An 18,257-nucleotide genomic window follows, 5' to 3' on the forward strand; every position below is an offset into this window, starting at 1 on the left:
CCCTCGTCATCACCCGCAGCACTATGACATGTCGGTGACCACCTGTGAAAATAAAAGGTATATGAGTAAACCGCTAACTAAGAGAATGCAAAATAAATTTAGTGAACAAATGTATAGTCAATTTTCATCCGCACCTAGGATTAGATTCATGACGAGGAGGTGGTGGTAGACTACTAGGTGATGCCCCAGGAATAATGATGTAGCGCTTGCGCCAACAAATAAAAGTCTTCTCTGCTTCTCCTAGAGTCTTCTCTCCATCACCTCCTTCTATCTCAAGCTGCACATTACTGAAGCCTTTGACAACTCTATCCACCGAGACACTAGCATATCCAGGTGGAATTATCGCCCCATGGATTCTTGGTGTCCTTGTAGGGTCGACAGGAGTTACAACAGCGACAGCAACCATGACTGTGGCAGTCCCCTGTGGAATGTGCAGCTCACATGTTGTCAGAGGCTCAGTGATGTCATCCACCGGAAAGTGCAGCCCCACGTCGTCTTGAATAGTTGGCGCAACTACTTTTCAACTGACCGGGGGGGCTAATGTTGACTATAGGCTGTGATGCAGTTTGCCCTTGTATAGAACTTAATGCAATCTGCACTTGTCTTTTGATCTCCTCGTTCATTCTCTCTTCAAGCGCTTTCTCTCGCGCTATCGCTTCACGAGCCGCTTCGCGTGACTCAATCACCATTGCCTCCAACCTATGCAACCGCTCTGCTTCCTCTTCCTTCTTTCGTTGGCGGCTTCTATAAGTCGGTCTATCTTTAGGGAAGCCATGCTCCCATGATATCTCCCCATAGCCTCTGGTTCGCCCACCGTGTTCAGCAGTCTCCAGGGCATATGTCAGCTCATCTTTTTCTCTATTTGGCTGCCAGGTGCCGCTTTCAACTAATGTTCTAGCATAGGCCATTCTCTGTCCTACTCTCTCGAGCTTTTCGCCGTACACTATCTTTCCGGTCTCTAGGTCTATGGTTCTCCCATGACCAAAGAACCAATACTTGGCGCGCTCGGGCCAGTGCATTGATTCTGGTTCGATCCCTCTCCCAAGAATCTCCTGTTCCAGCTTTTGCCACTTAGGAATAGCAGTCCTGTAGCCACCTGAACCCAAGTGATGGTGGTATTGCTTTTGTTTAGCATTTTCTTGATTCTTGATCATCCGTGCCTGACCCTCTTCTGAGTTCTTAAACTCTACGAACTCATCCCAAAAAGGCCTCAACTTGACGTAGGCCTTGTTGGTGAAATCTGGTGTCCGGCCTTGTGCAACAAAAGTCTTGTATAATGTCTTCTTCCAAGCCTGAAATTGTTTGGCCATCTTCTGCATAGCCCAGATTTTAACCTTCTCCTTCAAAGCTTCATCCTGTGTATCGAGCGTGAAATGTTGAAGGATATCTTGCCAAATTAATTCCTTGTCACGATCTGAGACAAAACTAATATTAGGGTTATCTTTCCGTTGCCTCCATTCACGAGCACTAACCGGGAGCCTGTCCCTTACAAGGTAGCCACAGTGCGCAACAAATTTTTTAGAATTAGCTCCAAGTACTTGTCCTGTACCCTCATCGAATTCCGACAGAATGTACCGACCCTCCAACGGCTTCTTCGGGCCGCGCACTTTTCTACTCTTCTTAGAAGTTGTCGCCGATTTAGAGGGCTACACAAACAAGTATAAATATATTAGTATAAATGTCATTTATTTTAATTTCATATATATACATATATACTAGATAGTAGATAGACCTGATCAGGATTGTCTTCCACAAGTTCTTCATAATCGACAAAGTACTGACTCCCATCATCTTCGCCTTGGGGATCTGGATTGGCACCGCTGTTGATTAGGTCCATCATTGCATCATCCATGTTGTCATTCGGATTGGCCATTTCTACAAATTTAATCAAGTGTTAAAAGTTTTTGACGCGATCAACAAAAATTATTTAGATAGACTAAACTTAAACAATATTCGATACAACAACACATGATAAATTATATCATATAAATTATATAATACAAATGATAAATTATAAAATAGAAATTATACATCTCATCTCAATATCTATCCCTACTAACTAATTACAACATAGGATAAATTATATCATATAAATTATATAATACAAATGATAAATTATAAAATAGAAATTATACATCTCATCTCAATATCTATCCCTACTAACTAATTACAACATAGGATAAATTATATCATATAAATTATATAATACAAAAGATAAATTATAAAATAAAAATTATACATCTCATCTGAATATCTATCCATACTAACTAATTACAACATAGGATAAATTATATCATATAAATTATATAATACAAAAGATAAATTATAAATTAAATTAAAGTAACTTGTGCTTTCTATATTCAAGTTCAACTATACACAACAAGGTTTTTAATTATGTCTCAAGTAAATTTATAGTATAAAAATATATAAATAATTAATCTAATAATATTTATATCTTTTATAGAAATGTCATAAAAATTTTGATATGTTTACAGCATGTAATTAATTTGCGCGATAAATATGATAAACGAAACACTTCCATACATATATGTATACATGCCTTAGCTAAAAATTAGATAAAATTAGCTAAGAGTATTAAATATAGAGAAAAAAATAACTAATTACACAGTTGATAGGGAAACCACGAGATAAACCTTTTAAGCTTAATTAGTTTATGTTAGCCATAATTACTATAATAACACAGATATGCTCATAACAGATTAGTTAGATATAATAAATTTGTCTCACAATTTTTAGATAAATTATATAATTAATTTTATAATTAATATCCAAACTGCTAAAGACTTGTTTAGTTTCGAAAATAAATTATTTTCGATATTCCATAAATTATTCGATACAACAACTAAAGACTTGTTTAGTTTCGAAAATATTCGAAACAACAACTAAGGGCTAACCTAAACTAATTAAGCATTTGTTGATCCATAGCATATATAGTTGATTGTGTGCAATCTTGACCTTTTCTTGGAAAAATAATTGACCCACTTGTATAGTTATTTTTATATTAACTTTCATTAAAATTATCTGTATTTTTGCAATTCTGCTTAGATGACAGTAATGCCGCCTTATATCTTTTATAGAAATGTATTTGATTTCTAAAAAAGCGAATTGCATTGCATTCGAATCTTGCGGCATATGCATAAAGTATTAAATATAGGTTAAAAAATAACTAATTACACAGTTTGTATATATGTAATTCGCGAGACGATGAAGGTCAACTACACTGTTAACACTGTTCACATTTTGCATATGAGGAAAAACAAACAATCACACTGTTCACATTTTGCATATAAGAAAAAACAAACAATTTGCATATAGGAAAAAACAAACAATCACACTGTCCACATTTTACATAATTTTTTGCAAGTAAACATGGCCATTTTTTTGCAAGTAAACAATCAAACTACTCGGTGCCGGAGAGAAGATGGCGCGGCGCTCCGTACGGTCCTCGGCGGCAGGGGACGAAGGGTCGGGCACGAGGGTCGTCGGTGCCGGGGACGATGGCCGGGGACGAGCTTTCGTCGGTGCCGGAGAAGAAGCGAAGAGCTCGGCGAGGTGCTCCGTACGGTCCTCTCGGCTCGGGGCGGGGTCGATGGTTAGCGGCGGCGGCGGCGTCGCTCCCGGGGACGAGCTATCGGCGGTGGTGGCCGGGGACGAGGGCGCGAGGCGACGGCGGGGAGGAGCGGCGCGCGGCGGAGGAAATTAGGGTCTGAGGAGGAGCGGCGCGCGACGGAGGAAATTAGGGCAACGTTGATCTGAGGAAGACGACGGTTCGGTTAAATACCCAGAGGGACCTTTAGTCCCGGTGCGTAGCACCAACCGGGACTAAAAGGTCTTTAGTCCCGGTTGGTGCTACGCACCGGGACTAAAGATCTACCCTTTAGTCCCGGTTCCTGGCTAGAACCGGGACTAAAGGCAACCTTCAGTCCCGGTTCTAGCCAGGAACCGGGACTAAGTGTATTTTTCAGTTTCTTATTTATTTATGCATACAATAATTAGATTAATGTTGTTAACTGCATAGTAAATAGAATAATAGGTATTAATTTGTTAAAAAATAATAGTTCCATTTCTTTTTGTCTAATTGGTTACATAATAAATTTGGAAACATAAAATCTTTTCATCACTTATATTAACAAACTTAAATATGAAAAATAATTAGTATTTTGTTAATGCAAAAATGTATTATTTAATTTTAATATCTTAAAGCAGATGTTTTTGATAGAAAAATTTGTTTGTGCAATATTTAAACGTAAATTTTGTTTATTTATCATCATTTATCTCCAAAATCATGATATACGTGATATTCACCATTACATCGAATTATTTTTTAAAAAATTTTCTCTATTTCTTATTTATTTATGCTTACAACAATATTCACCATTACATCAGATTATCTCTAACAACTTTGTATTCAAATTTTTTTCATTTCAAGTCATCAAATGGGTCATTTGACCAAGTTTGACCAAAGTCAAAGCATTGGTTTTTAGAAACACACACTTTGACCGAACCCTATATGGTCCCAAATGGAAAATTAATGAATACAAAGTTTGTTGCACTCATCAAGTTCTACATTTTGTCTAATGGTCAACTTTTCTTTTGGAAAAGTTTGAACCACTCAATTTTGAATTTTGATAGAATTCATAGCCACGCATGGGTTTTCGGAACCCTAGATGGTCTCGAACGGAAAAGTCATGAATACCAATATTGTTCCACTCATCAAAATCTACATTTAATATATAGACCATTTTTGCATTTGACAAAGTGTTGCGAAGGTGTAGTTCAAAATCCACAATTGACACATGTAGTTTCATATAGTTTGTGTGAGATTCAAGAATTGGTGGGTATTGTGAACTTAAACTTTCTCAAATAGAAAAGTTGTCTATATAAAAAGTTTAGATCTTGATGATATCTAACAAATTGGTATTCAAAATTTTTTCATTTTAAGTAATTTAGTTTGTCATTTGACCAAGTTTGACCAATACCCGTCTTGGATTTTGAACAAATGTGCTTAGGATTGGCTCAAATTTATCCAAATGGAAAAATGGACAATATATAAAATGTAGATCTTGATTATCTCTAACAACTTTGTATTCAAATTTTTTTCATTTCAAGTCATCAAATGGGTCATTTGACCAAGTTTGACCAAAGTCAAAGCATTGATTTTTAGAAACACACACTTTGACCGAACCCTATATGGTCCCAAATGGAAAAGTAATGAATACAAAGTTTGTTGCACTCATCAAGTTCTACATTTTGTCTAATGGTCAACTTTTCTTTTGGAAAAGTTTGAACCACTCAATTTTGAATTTTGATAGAATTCATAGCCACGCATGGGTTTTCGGAACCCTAGATGGTCTCGAACGGAAAAGTCATGAATACCAATATTGTTCCACTCATCAAAATCTACATTTAATATATAGACCATTTTTGCATTTGACAAAGTGTTGCGAAGGTGTAGTTCAAAATCCACAATTGACACATGTAGTTTCATATAGTTTGTGTGAGATTCAAGAATTGGTGGGTATTGTGAACTTAAACTTTCTCAAATAGAAAAGTTGTCTATATAAAAAGTTTAGATCTTGATGATATCTAACAAATTGGTATTCAAAATTTTTTCATTTTAAGTAATTTAGTTTGTCATTTGACCACGTTTGACTATTTTTGCATTTGACAAATAATTGACACATCTATTATAATAGCAAACTTAAATGTCATTTCATTATTTGAAATGATATAAAATAAGAAAAACTAATATAAACATCTTAAGTTACTATTGTCACATACACATACTATATTGCAATCTATTTATTAGGCGGGCACAATAGTGATCTTCTTTTTGACGTATGTTCCTTGGTCATGATCTTGACGTAACCATGGAGTGTCCTCAGCATTTATCAGTATGCTCGGATCTTTGGTCACATTGAAAGGCGTGATTCGGTCATCCCTTTCATAATCTTCTGAAATATCTGACTTGTCCTCAATTCCCACAATGTTTCTTTTCCCTGAGAGAACTATATGGCGTTTTGGCTCGTTTGTTGATTTGTTGTCATTTTTCCCTCTCTTCTGTTTTGTAGACATGTCTTTCACATAGAACACCTGATTCACATCAGCAGCAAGGACGAATGGTTCATCTTTGTAACCAACATTGTTGAGGTCCACTGTTGTCATTCCATAGTCTTTGTCAACTATCACCCCGCCTCCGGTAACCTTCACCCATTGGCACCGGAACAAAGGGATTTTAAAATTAGGTGCGTAGTCTAGTTCCCAAATCTCCTCTATACGACCATAATATGTTTGTCTGTTTCCATTCGGGTCTGTGGCGTCTACGCGAACTCCACTATTTTGGTTCGTGCTTCTTTTATCTTGGCCTAGGGTGTAAAATGTATTTCCATTTATCTCGTACCCTTTGTACGTGAGGATGTGCCATGATCGTTGCCTAGCCAACAAATACAGTTGCTCATCAATCTGGTCATTACCCTGACATTCTTTTCGTAACCAATCACTGAAAGTGTCTATGTGCTGACGCATAAGCCAACCTTCATTCTTCTCTGGGAATTGCGATCGTAGGAAGTCCTTGTGTTTCGTGACATACGGCTCCACCACGGATGATTTTTGAAGAACTGTGTAGTGTGCTTTATTGAAAGAATCGTCCCCCGTACCGATGTATGTTTTCTTTCCTAGTGTTCCCTTTCCACTCAGTCTGCCCTCGTGGCGCGATTCAGGAACACCAATTGGGTCAAGTTCAGGAATGAATTCAACACAGAACTCAATGACCTCCTCTGTCCCATAGCCCTCGGCGATGCTTCCTTCTGGCCGAGCACGTTGGTGAACATATTTCTTCAGAACTCCCATAAACCTCTCAAAGGGAAACATATTATGTAGGAACACAGGACCCAGAATATTGATCTCCTTGACCAGATGAACTAGGAGGTGTGTCATGATATCAAAGAAGGATGGTGGGAACACTAACTCAAAGCTGACAAGACATTGAACCACATCATTCTGTAGAGCAGCTAGTTCTAGTGGATTGATTGCCTTCTGAGAAATTGCATTGAGGAATGCACATAGCTTTACGGTGGCCAGACGTACATGTGGAGGTAGAAGTGTGCATGCATTATATCCCTTGTTTGTCTGCCCTGAAAGATTACTTAGAGCAGGCCAATCATTGATTGTCACAAACAATAGTGCTCGTAGGTCGAAGTGTTCCTGTTTGTACTCATCCCACACACGAACACCTGTTTCACTCCATAAAAGAAGGAGTTCTTCAATTAATGGCCTTAGATAGACATCAATGTCATTGCCCGGTTGCTTCGGGCCTTGGATGAGCACCGGCATCATAATAAACTTTCGCTTCATGCATAACCATGGAGGAAGGTTGTAGATACATAGTGTAACAGACCAAGTGTTATGACTACTGCTTTGCTCACCAAAAGGATTCATACCGTCCGTACTTAAAGCGAACCTTAAGTTTCTTGCGTCTTTTGCAAACTCTGAAAATTCCCTGTCTATTGCTCTCCACTGGGACCCATCAGCAGGGTGTCTCAACATGTTGTCTACTTTACGGTCTTCTTTGTGCCACCGCAATAATTTTGCATGGTCCTTATTTCTAAAAAGACGTTTCAGACGTGGTATTATAGGAGCATACCACATAACCTTTGCAGGGATTTTTTTTCTGGGACGTTCTTCCGCCTCAACATCGCCAGGGTCATCTCGCCTGATCTTATACCGTGATGCTTTACATACGGGGCATTCATCTAAATTCTCGTAGTCCTTGCCACGGTATAGGATGCAGTCGTTAGGACATGCATGTATCTTCTTGATTTCTAATCCCAAAGGACAGACGATCTGTTTTGCTTCGTACGTAGTAGTGGGCAGTTCATTAGGCTTTGGCAGCATTTTTTTTTGATCTTCAGTAATTGCCCAAATGCCTTATCGGATACACCATTCTGTGCCTTCTATTTTAACAGTTCTAGTGTTGTACCCAGTTTTTTTTGCCCATCCTGGGCAGATGGGTATAATAATTTCTTGTGATCTTCTAATATGTGGTCAAACTTTGTCTTCTCTTTTTCACTTTCGCAATCTTTTTGTGCCTCACGAATGACATCACCAAGAGCATCATCTTCAACAGGTGCGCCTTCTGCATCTGCCTCATCTTCAGCTTCTCCCATTGCTGTATCACCGAAGTCACCGTATTGAGCAATAATGTCGTCAGGCTCCAACTGTTCTTCTTCACCTTCTTCCATCATTATACCGTTTTCTCCATGCTTGGTCCAACAAATATAGTTTGGCATAAAACCCGACTTCAACAAATGTGAGTGAATATTTCTAGAGCTAGAATATTCCTTCAAATTCTGACACAAGGCACATGGGCAACATATGAATCCATCCAGCTTGTTTTCCTCGGCCACTCTTAAGAAATAATGCACACCATCAATGAATTCTTTGGAGCGGCGATCGGCATTGTACATCCAATGACGTGTCATTGTCTGCATTGCAATGTAAAATATTATAAGTTTCTAATTTTTAATAGAGAAATTAAAGTAACAAAAAACCTAAAATTCTCTATTTCTAATTTTTATAAACAAGCTAAATTAAAAAAGCACAAAAATTCTCTATTTTTCTAAATAATCATGAAATGTGGTATGTATACTAGTTATAATTAAATAGCTAAATCGGTCAAAAATTGCAAATTAAAGTATTATATGTTTTTATTTTTAATAGAGAAATTAAAGTAACAAAAAACCTAAAATTCTATATTTCTATTTTTTCTAAACAAGCTAAATTAAAAAAGCACAAAAATTCTCTATTTTCTTAAATAATCATGAAATGTGGTATGTATACTAGTTATAATTAACTAACTAAATCGGTCAAAAATTGCAAATTAAAGTATTATATGATTTTATTTTTTCTAAACTAATTAAAATAAAAAACATATTACCACTATTTCTCTAACAAAACGCGTCGCTTTTGAAATGGCGATGAAGCTAATAACCTCTTAAAAAAACCATAAAATAAAAAATAATATAACACTAGGAAATGCCATACGCCGCTTCTAAATGTTGAGAAGATGAAGCTAGTGACCTCTTAACAAGTCGATGACGGTGTAGAAACGATGAAATGAATCAATAGCCGGAGATGAGAGCAAGCTAGAACAAGCAACTCCAAATGAAGAACACAGCAAAAGAGTGAAGATCGATGGGCTCGGCCACGGGAAGAAGAGTTCAAATATGGGGAGAGACATTTAATCCCGGTTCCTTTTAAAAACCGGGACTAAATTCCAACACTAGTCTCGGCCGGTGGGACGGACCGGGACAAAAGCTTTTAATCCCGGTTGGTAACACCAACCGGGACTAAAGGCTTGGCTTTTGTCCCGGTTGGTGAGAACAACCGGGACTAAAAGTCTCCTCTGCCGAGGGCAGGGGACTTTTAGTTCCGGTTGTTCTCACCAACCGGGACTAAATATGTTTTTGTCCCGGACTCTGTTTTGGCCGAGATTATTGTTCATTTTGGGCAAGTGACCAAAGGCCTGTTCTGTAGCAGTGCTCTCCTCGTTGTTGGCCAGCTTTACAAGCAGGGTGTGCATGCTGCTCAGCTCATCTCTTAGAAAGGCAATCTTGGTCTTCACTCCTGTCTGAAGCTTGTACTCCCCTTCTATCAACTTGGAGAGCTTGGGAAGCAGGGCACTTATCACACCCGTTGAAGCACTCACTATTGCACCAGCCATCTCTCTCTCTCTCTCTCTCTCTCTCTCTCTCTCTCTCTAGATCTCTCTCTCTCTCTAGATCTCTCTCTCTCTTTGTGTGTGTTTGTGCACCTCCAGATCTGGAGCTACCCGAGGGTCAGGTCACCTCCATTAGGAGCGGCCAACGAAGAGGCATGACTAAGATGTGTTCAGTGTTCTCTAACCACACCGGAGCTTGATCTGGCTGAAGAAGCCTTGATGATTCAGGCTATGGGGAAGGGAAAGAGAGGAGGTGCTGAGGCCTGCTGCTGCTGGTGGATCTGGTACGGTGTGAGCTAGCGGGAGAGAAGGTGAGGCTGAGGACGGAGGAAGTGAGGAGCGTCGTGGAAGGGGAAGCTAGCGATGGCCCCTTTGGAAACCTAGCAGGAGCCAGCTGCAGTGCTGCTTCCTCCTCTTGCGTCCCCACTTGCATGGTATTGGTTGGTAGGTTGCATGTGAGACGCACTGTCCTTTTTTTTGTTTGGTAGATGACCAGCTGCGTCGACTCATCAAGAATATTGTTCACATGGAGCTAATTTAAGATTAATTCATTCACTGAGGAATGTACCCTTGAAAATTGTTTATTTTTTACCATTTCACACCAACACTCCCCACACCCGGCCGGCTTTAATTTGCTTCCAGCCCAGACGAATGACCATTTGGACATAGTAATATATAAATATACTGTATATATAATACTGTTACCAGTACAGCTCTTTTGTCACTAGTACAAAAATCGTTTTTGCTGGCACGTTGTTTTTTTTTTCACCGGCGGTTCACAATATCATGGCGCTAGTAGAAAAATTTCAGAGGCCCCAATAAGAAAACCGCATGACACAGGCGGTCTTCTTAACTACACCGCCTGTGTAAACTTCACATTTACACAGGCGGCTTACAATATAAACCGCCTGTGTAAATACCATTAACACAGGCGGCCGATTTAAGACAACCGCCTGTGTAAATGTGTCTGTTTACACAGGCGGTTTGTATATAGGACCGCCTGTGCTAATGTATTTACACAGGCGGCCCTCTTTATGAGCCGCCTGTGCTAAGTCTGCTATAAATACCCTTCGTCCACCTCCAGACAAGAACAGTTACTCCCGTGAGCTCACGGACCAGGCGGACCAGACGATTCCAGTTTCCAAGGGAGGAGGTTTTGATCCTCATTTCTTTGGTGAGAAACTTCCAAAAGGTTAGTTGGAGCCCTTGATGCTATTTTTTTAGGCCTCGTTCGTTTCGGCCGGAATGGCCCGTTTCGCTGCTCAATCCGTGTGGATTGCCACCGGCCCGTTTTGAAACCAGGTCTGCCTCAAAATGTCGTTCGGTTTGGGCTGGCCCGGGAAAGAAATCTGGCCTGGTTTGGCCATTCCACCCCTTTCCACGCCCGGAAAAAAGCCCGACCTCCTACCCTCCGGAACGGAGTCAGGCCTGAGACGGCGCACTCGAGCACCACGAGCAGTCGAGCCCCCGCAGCCGCAGGCCGTAGTGGAGGCGACGGCGGCGACGGCGGGGCGGGGCGAGACGACGGCGACGCGACCGACTCCAACCCTACGTCCTTCCCCTTCTTCGTCCTTCTCGCCGGTGATCCCTCGCTCTCCCCTTCGTCCTCGTCTTCTCTCCCTCCTCTAGGGTTCTTGGATCTTGGGCATGGTGGTTGCGATTGATCACTGGGTGACGACGCGTGCGTCGGCGACTGTTGGTGGGCGGGAGAGAGAGGGGGGATCTCGCGGCGCCGAGGCCCAATCGGCGCTGCAATTCCGGCGAGGAATCTGGAGGGGAGAGCGGGCTGTGGGAGGGGAGGGGAGGAAGCCTAGGTCCAGGTCCAGGTGGTGGCTCCCGCCCGCGGCCGACGCCGAAGACGCCGCCACGGCTAGCAGCAGGAGGAGTGCTAGCGCGAGCGCCGGCGCGACGGACAAAGTGTGCAGGCGGCGGCGGCGGGAAAGCAACAAGTTGGGGAAAGGGGAGGGGAGCCTGTGCTGTGCGTGAGCTGTCTTGGTGGTGATGCGAGCCCTGGTGTGCTCGTGAGAGATGAGAAAGGACAGCAGTGGAGAGAGAGTCTCAGACCTGACTCGGTGCAGACGCGGTGCGCGGCGCACAGCTAGGCACAGCTGTGCTGCAGCTGCAGCTGCAGGATGATGGATGGTGCTAGTCACGTTTCTTGGGGACTCTCTGGAAGCAGAGAGGGTTTTGCCGTGCAGCTGCTGTTCACCTTTGGCTTGGCTTGAATTGACTCTGAAAAGATGCGGCAGTGACACAAGGTGTGCAGTGTGCATCTGGTCAGTGCACTGTCCTCTTTGCCTGTGCTGCTTGTGTGCATTGCAGTGCACCACTGATCACCATTTCTTCACAAATACTAGTATTACTAGCTAGTTGCAGTACTAATAATTAAGAGAGGAGCGAAGGTGGCCTTGCTGTGTCAAATACTAGTTGCAGTACTAATATTATTAACCATGTTTTACTGTTCTATACTCCTATGTGATTGTAATATTGTCAGCAATTTCAGCGTTGGTTTCTTGTAGAGAAGCATGGCGCAGCTCCCTGCAGCGTCGCTTCAATTATCAGCTATTTCAACTTGGCTTAGCACGTCGCTTCAATTATCAGCTATTTCAGCGTTGGTTTCTTGTTATTTGGCTCAGAATTTATTTGACTCAAAAATTGTTTCTTGTCATTTGTAGATCTCTCCTCCACCATTTAGAGTTGGGGAAGGTGAACCTCCGCCTTCTTGGGATCCAGTACCAACTCCAGAAGGTACTCCTTAATATTTATCTTCTATACGACATGGTTAATAATATTTAGCTTCTTTATGACTATAAAATTATATGCTTCAGTTCTACAATGAGTCTATCACTGCGAGATCGCATTAGAAAGAGGAGGGAGGAGGAAGATGATGACATGATGCTATTTATTTTTCCTGCCTTATATCTTATGAGTTCTGTTAGAGGGGGAGAAAGGAGGAAACGCCATACTTCGGAAGAAACAGGCGAGGTTAAAGTTCGTAGACTCCTCGAGGGACATGTCAAGAACTGTCAAGTTGCATTTAGGATGGAACCATACATCTTTAGAGATTTGGCAACTTACCTTAGAAGGAAAAGGCTTGTTGTTGATACTAGGATCACAGTGGAGGAGAAGTTAGGTTTCTTCCTATATATGTTAAGTCACAATGCCTCGTATGAGGATCTTCAAGTGTTCTTTGGGCACAGCAATGATACCTTCCATCATCACATCAACCACTTCTTCAAGGTTGTCATTCCTACACTCTCTCGCCGTTTCCTTCAAGCTCCTGATCCTAATCAAGTGCATCAAAAAATCCAAGACAATCCTAGATTCTATCCATTTTTCAAGAATTCTCTAGGTGCCATTGATGGAACTCATATTCCTATTTCCATAGCCTCTGAGAAAGCTTCTCCTTTTAGAAATAGGAAGGGCACACTAAGCATTAATGTGATGGTGGCATGTGATTTTGATCTCAACATCACTTTCATTTCTAGTGGATGGGAGGGATCAGCTACAGATTCTAGAGTGCTACGATCAGCTATGAGCAAGGGCTTCCAAGTACCTCCAGGAAAATTCTATCTAGTTGATGGAGGGTATGCAAATACTCCATCTTTCCTTGCTCCATATAGAGGAGTTCGATACCATTTGAAAGAATTTGGGTCTGGACGTCGGAGGCCGCAGAACCCAATGGAGCTCTTCAACCACCGCCACGCACTGTTGAGGAACCATGTGGAAAGGGCTTTGGGGGTGCTTAAGAAGCGCTTCCCCATTCTGAAAGTTGCCACATTCCATATGTTGGAAAATCAAGTAAAGATACCTATAGCTGCTGCCATCATCCATAATCTGATCCGATTACTTCATGGAGATGAGGAATGGTTAGATCATCAGCCAGATAATATTCCTCCAAGTACCTATGTTGTTTTACCAAGTGGTGATGAATTGGATGACCTAAATGTGGGTTCAGTACAAGGCAACACTTTAAGAGACACCATTGCCCAAGAAATGTGGGTTCAGTACCAGCAACATTTACATTAGTCTTTGAATAGGTTCTAATAAGTTATGTAATTAAGTAGAGACTTCTTTTTAGTATTTAAATTAGTCTTTAAATAGATTGTAATAAGCTTTTGTCATGAATAAGCTTGGCTTGTAATAAGTAATAAGCTTGTAATAAGTGAATAGGCTTGTGTCATATTTGACAGCGATGGTTGCAAAGGGCTCCCCGAAGGTCAATATGATTGCAAGGGCATCACCAAAGTTGCACAAGTTCCTAGCAAACCCAAGTGGCATTAAGAAAAAGGCTTCTCCTAAATGCAGTAAGGCAAAGAAGGCTGGAGGTTCTCCGAGAGGTATGGTGTTTAATTCTCTGTTATTTCTCTACTGTTATTTGCTACTAAAAGAATTTTCTTGAAGTAATTCTCTGCTGCATAGTTTATTCCACCATCTGCTATTATAGCAGTTTTAGTAAACATGTAACCTTTAAACTGATATTTGTTGTTTCTTTGCTGTAAACTGTTATTTCTATTTGCTGATTGTTGGTAACCTGATGTCTGACCATTGTTTATGTAGTAGTAAAGCAAAGAGCAGAGTGGAATCCGGCCCTTGAGAAGTCCCTGGTAGACATTCTCCACGAGTATAAAGATAGTGGCTACAGAGGTGACAATGGTTGGAGCTCAGAAGGGTGGAATAAGATGGTGAAGGAGTTCCATCTGAGGAACAAGTATGTCAACTACACAAAGAGTCAGATTCAAGACAAAGAAGTGCAACTAAAGAGAGACTATAGGATGCTAAAAGAGGCAAGGCAGCAGAGTGGGGCCACCTGGAATGAAGATAGGAATGTGATTGAAGGAACACCAGCTCTGTGGGCTAACCTCGAAGTGGTATGTTGATTTCTTAAAGTAATACTATGGATATCCTCATAGTGATAACCTCATATTTGATCAATGGTTCTCTTTGAATGTGCAGACATTCCCTAAAATCAAGAAATTCCGCAACAGTAAGGCAAGATTTCCATTATTTGATGCTTTGGGAGAGCTTTATGATGGTAGGTTCACTTTCTATATTTGTTTATATCTTGCTGCTCTTTGTTATCATGTGATTCACTTGACTTGTCTAAAACAACAACTCTACATCCATGTTCTTATTTGTGCTGTCATGATGTAGAATTAAGTTACCAGAGTATCTTGCTAATTTGAGACACCTAGATGATAAGATTGCCTGAATTAAAAAATATAGCTTGATGAACTAACCTAAAAGTTATCGTGTAGGTCATTTGGCTGAAGGTACGTACAATATCAATTCCCTTGAGCCACCACAAGAGGAAGCACCACTTCGACAAATTCATGATGTAGATGACTTGGACAACAATGAGGTCCATGAGCTACTAGATGACGATGATTTAGTCACTGAGATGCAAACAAGTGAGGCTGCTGATGAAAGAAATGATGGGGAGAAAAATGAGATCATAGATGTTGAAAGAAGCGGGCAGCGAAGAACTACTACTACTACATCAAGCAAAAAACATGAGAAGCAAATGAAGAGGCCTAAGAACAAGGGTGAAAGGATTGAAGAAATGATGGGGAGATACCTAGACATGCGGACTAAGCAAGTACAGGATGAGTCTGCAGAGCTAGCCAAAGAAAAGGAGGATCTAGCCAAAGAAAAAGAAGTTGCTCAAGATAATGACTTCTCTATCAAAAGGTGTATATCTGTGCTGAGCACGATGGAAGTGACAAAGGAAGAAAAAGCAAAAGCATTTGCTGTTTTCATCAAAAGCAAAGAGAATAGAGAGGCGTTCCTAAGTGGGTGTGAACTAGATCAAGAAGCAACTTTGGTTTGGCTTAAAAGTGCGATGGTCTAACAAGTCAGTCTACTTAATTGCTAAAAACTTCATGTTTTCCTTCTTGTTGATACTAGGATCACTATGGAGGAGAAATTGGGTTTCTTCTATACATGTTGTCACAAATTAAGGACAGTACTACTTTCTAGCCCTGTTCAACCCTTAGAGATGAGAATATTTTGATAGTTGAGTTGCTAGTAAGAGGATTTGGACTGTAGAGATGTATTTCTAGTCAGAGATATGTTTGTTTTTAGCCAATTATGCTGTCCTTCCATAGTAAGATTGAAAGCTGAGATATGCTCCTGTCATAAATAAAGACTTCACTTGTGCTAAGACCAATACTTGTTCTTATATTTAGCTAAAAATAGTCAGTCAGCAGCACAAGTAAAATAGATGAGTTTTACTAAATTACTACTCTATTTGCAAAACATCTATCCTATAAGTCATTTGGTCAATTAAGTTAATACATTTGGTTTCTGCAGGCACATGGCTTTGACAGTTCTTGAAAGATATTGCTGGGAGCTTGTTGTTTTGCTTCATACGATTAAGTGGAGTATTGGAAGGCTAGATTGCGTTCTTTCTTGATTTTTGCATTTAATGGAGTTTTGATCTGGTTGATGTTGCCTTTGGGTATTTTTGTAATTTATATTTTGGATCTAGGAAGGCATTTCAAGTTTAAACATGATATTAGCACTTTGAGTCTGAGTGACCGTGGACATTTTTTGGAAAAAGATGAGTTGTCATGCACATGTGTGCGCCTTTGAGCCGGTGATCATGCCGTGCAAGTAGCCAGGAAAAATTTTGCTTTTACCATCTTGACAGTTTGCAAATGTAAGGCTAAAGTCAGCTGAGATTTTGACAAGGTTTTTATCAATTGTCCTTGGATGGAAGTCAATTCTAAAAAAAAATTATCAATTATTGTTTCCTATGATAATAACTTTGTTGGTGCAGAAATTGTTATTAAGTGTCAGGTGTTAGTTTTGAATATCAAAGTCATATTGTGCTTATCTATTGCACATGTTATGAACCTCGGCTGGGTGTTTTACTGTATCCTTATTTTATTCCTGGCCGGCTGAACCGAACGCTGCATTTGAGACAACCGGTTTAATTCCTGGAGAGAAAACGGAGGAAGCGCGGGTTCTAGTGACTCACCAGGATCCACTCGATCCTGGCCTGGATCAGATATCGGTCTGACACCGATACGGTGGTGCCGAACGAGGCGTTAGTGATTCTATGGTTCAATTCTTGTATTGGAGGTGCTCTAGATCTAGAGTTCATGAAGCATTCTTACTTAGGGTTAGGGTTCATAGGGCAAGAGAGAGAGTTTTAGCTAAATTTTTATGTAAATTCATAGTAAATTGTAGAAATTAAAAAAATAGAAAATAAATACTTTTTAGAATTCTTGTGAGTAGATCTATACAATAGAGTAATGATGAGGACATTTTGAAGTTTATAATTTTGATTCAGTTTTAACTTTTCTTTTTTCAGATGAATCAGACTTTATAAACTCAAACATTAAAATGTTGAAAATCATAAAATGGCAAATAAATACTTTTTCAAATCTTTGTGCATAAATACTTCATAGAAATCCTTGAAATATTCCTAAATTTTATACAATTATTTCTTATATTTATGAAAATGGGCTTCAACAATTATTTAAATTCCATAAATTGTAAACTCTGTAAGGGGTAGGTTTTCATCTCTGTTTAGTAGAAGGAGGTTAGTATCTTAGTTAAATCTGTTTTCGGGAGTTATATTAGTTTTGTTTTTAGATTGACCTACATTAATTGTTCTTAACTAATTACAGCTAAATATAGAGAGGTCATTATGGATGTACAACTTATCAAGATTGGACCCATCATATGTAGTGGAGGTCCAAAAGTTTATTGATGTTGCAAAGATACATGCTCGCAGAACAAAGGCGAAGCACATATGTTGTCCATGCGCAGACTGCAAAAATATTATGGTATTTGACAATGTAGAAGCAATTACTTCCCATCTGGTTTGTAGAGGATTTATGAAGGACTACTTGATTTGGACAAAACATGGTGAGGGTAGTTCTGCACCTTATATGCGGACAACAGACAACACTATCACAGAGGCTCAGTGGGCACGTTTTCGTTTGATGAGAGAATCAGACGATGCGAAGGCTAAGAGCAAAGCCGCCTCTGAACTCGCGAAGAGGAACAAGTATCACCACCACCTTGGCACTGGTGGTTATAAGACCAAGATTCCTAAATGGAGGGCAGAAGACGATGCAAAGAGGAGAGAGGGCCATTTGGCATTGACCGATATAGTGCCTGAAAGTAGTGCGAATTGGCTTCGTGCTCGGAAGGCAAACACTGAGAGCGATGAGATGTCATGTCCCGATGAGATTAGAGAAGTTGCCGACAAGGTTTTGGAAGCATCAAACCTAGAAAAAAAAGGTGCCTTCAAGTCACAGAGGGAGAGGGACATCCTTACCCATGCTCTAGGTAACCCCGAGCATCCAGGACGTGTACGGGGATTCTCCTCCAGAATTAGTTGGAAAGAAGGATTCGGTGATGAGTGGAAAGGCATGTATAAGAAAAGAGACCGACATAAGGAGGAAATGAAATATTTTTTTGAGCAGCAGGCTGCAAAAAAGTTTAGGGATATGATGGAAGACTTCTTTACAAATCCTGATCCTGAAGTGATGAAGCGGTTGGC

The 18,257-nt window shown here is 40.4% G+C and overlaps 1 protein-coding gene and 1 long non-coding RNA gene across 2 annotated transcripts; both read left to right on the forward strand.

Moving 5' to 3' along the window:
* On the forward strand, window positions 11,216-12,665 carry LOC110429895. The gene is made up of 3 exons (XR_002447085.1): window positions 11,216-11,320; window positions 12,415-12,487; window positions 12,568-12,665. It is a non-coding gene; the product is annotated as an uncharacterized LOC110429895 (long non-coding RNA).
* LOC110437621 lies at window positions 13,274-13,768 on the forward strand. The gene has a single exon (XM_021466110.1). It carries the CDS (start codon window positions 13,274-13,276, stop codon window positions 13,766-13,768), a length of 495 nt encoding a protein of 164 aa, XP_021321785.1.

This window comes from Sorghum bicolor, chromosome 8 (assembly GCF_000003195.3).
Source record: "Sorghum bicolor cultivar BTx623 chromosome 8, Sorghum_bicolor_NCBIv3, whole genome shotgun sequence".
Lineage (NCBI taxonomy): Eukaryota > Viridiplantae > Streptophyta > Magnoliopsida > Poales > Poaceae > Sorghum > Sorghum bicolor.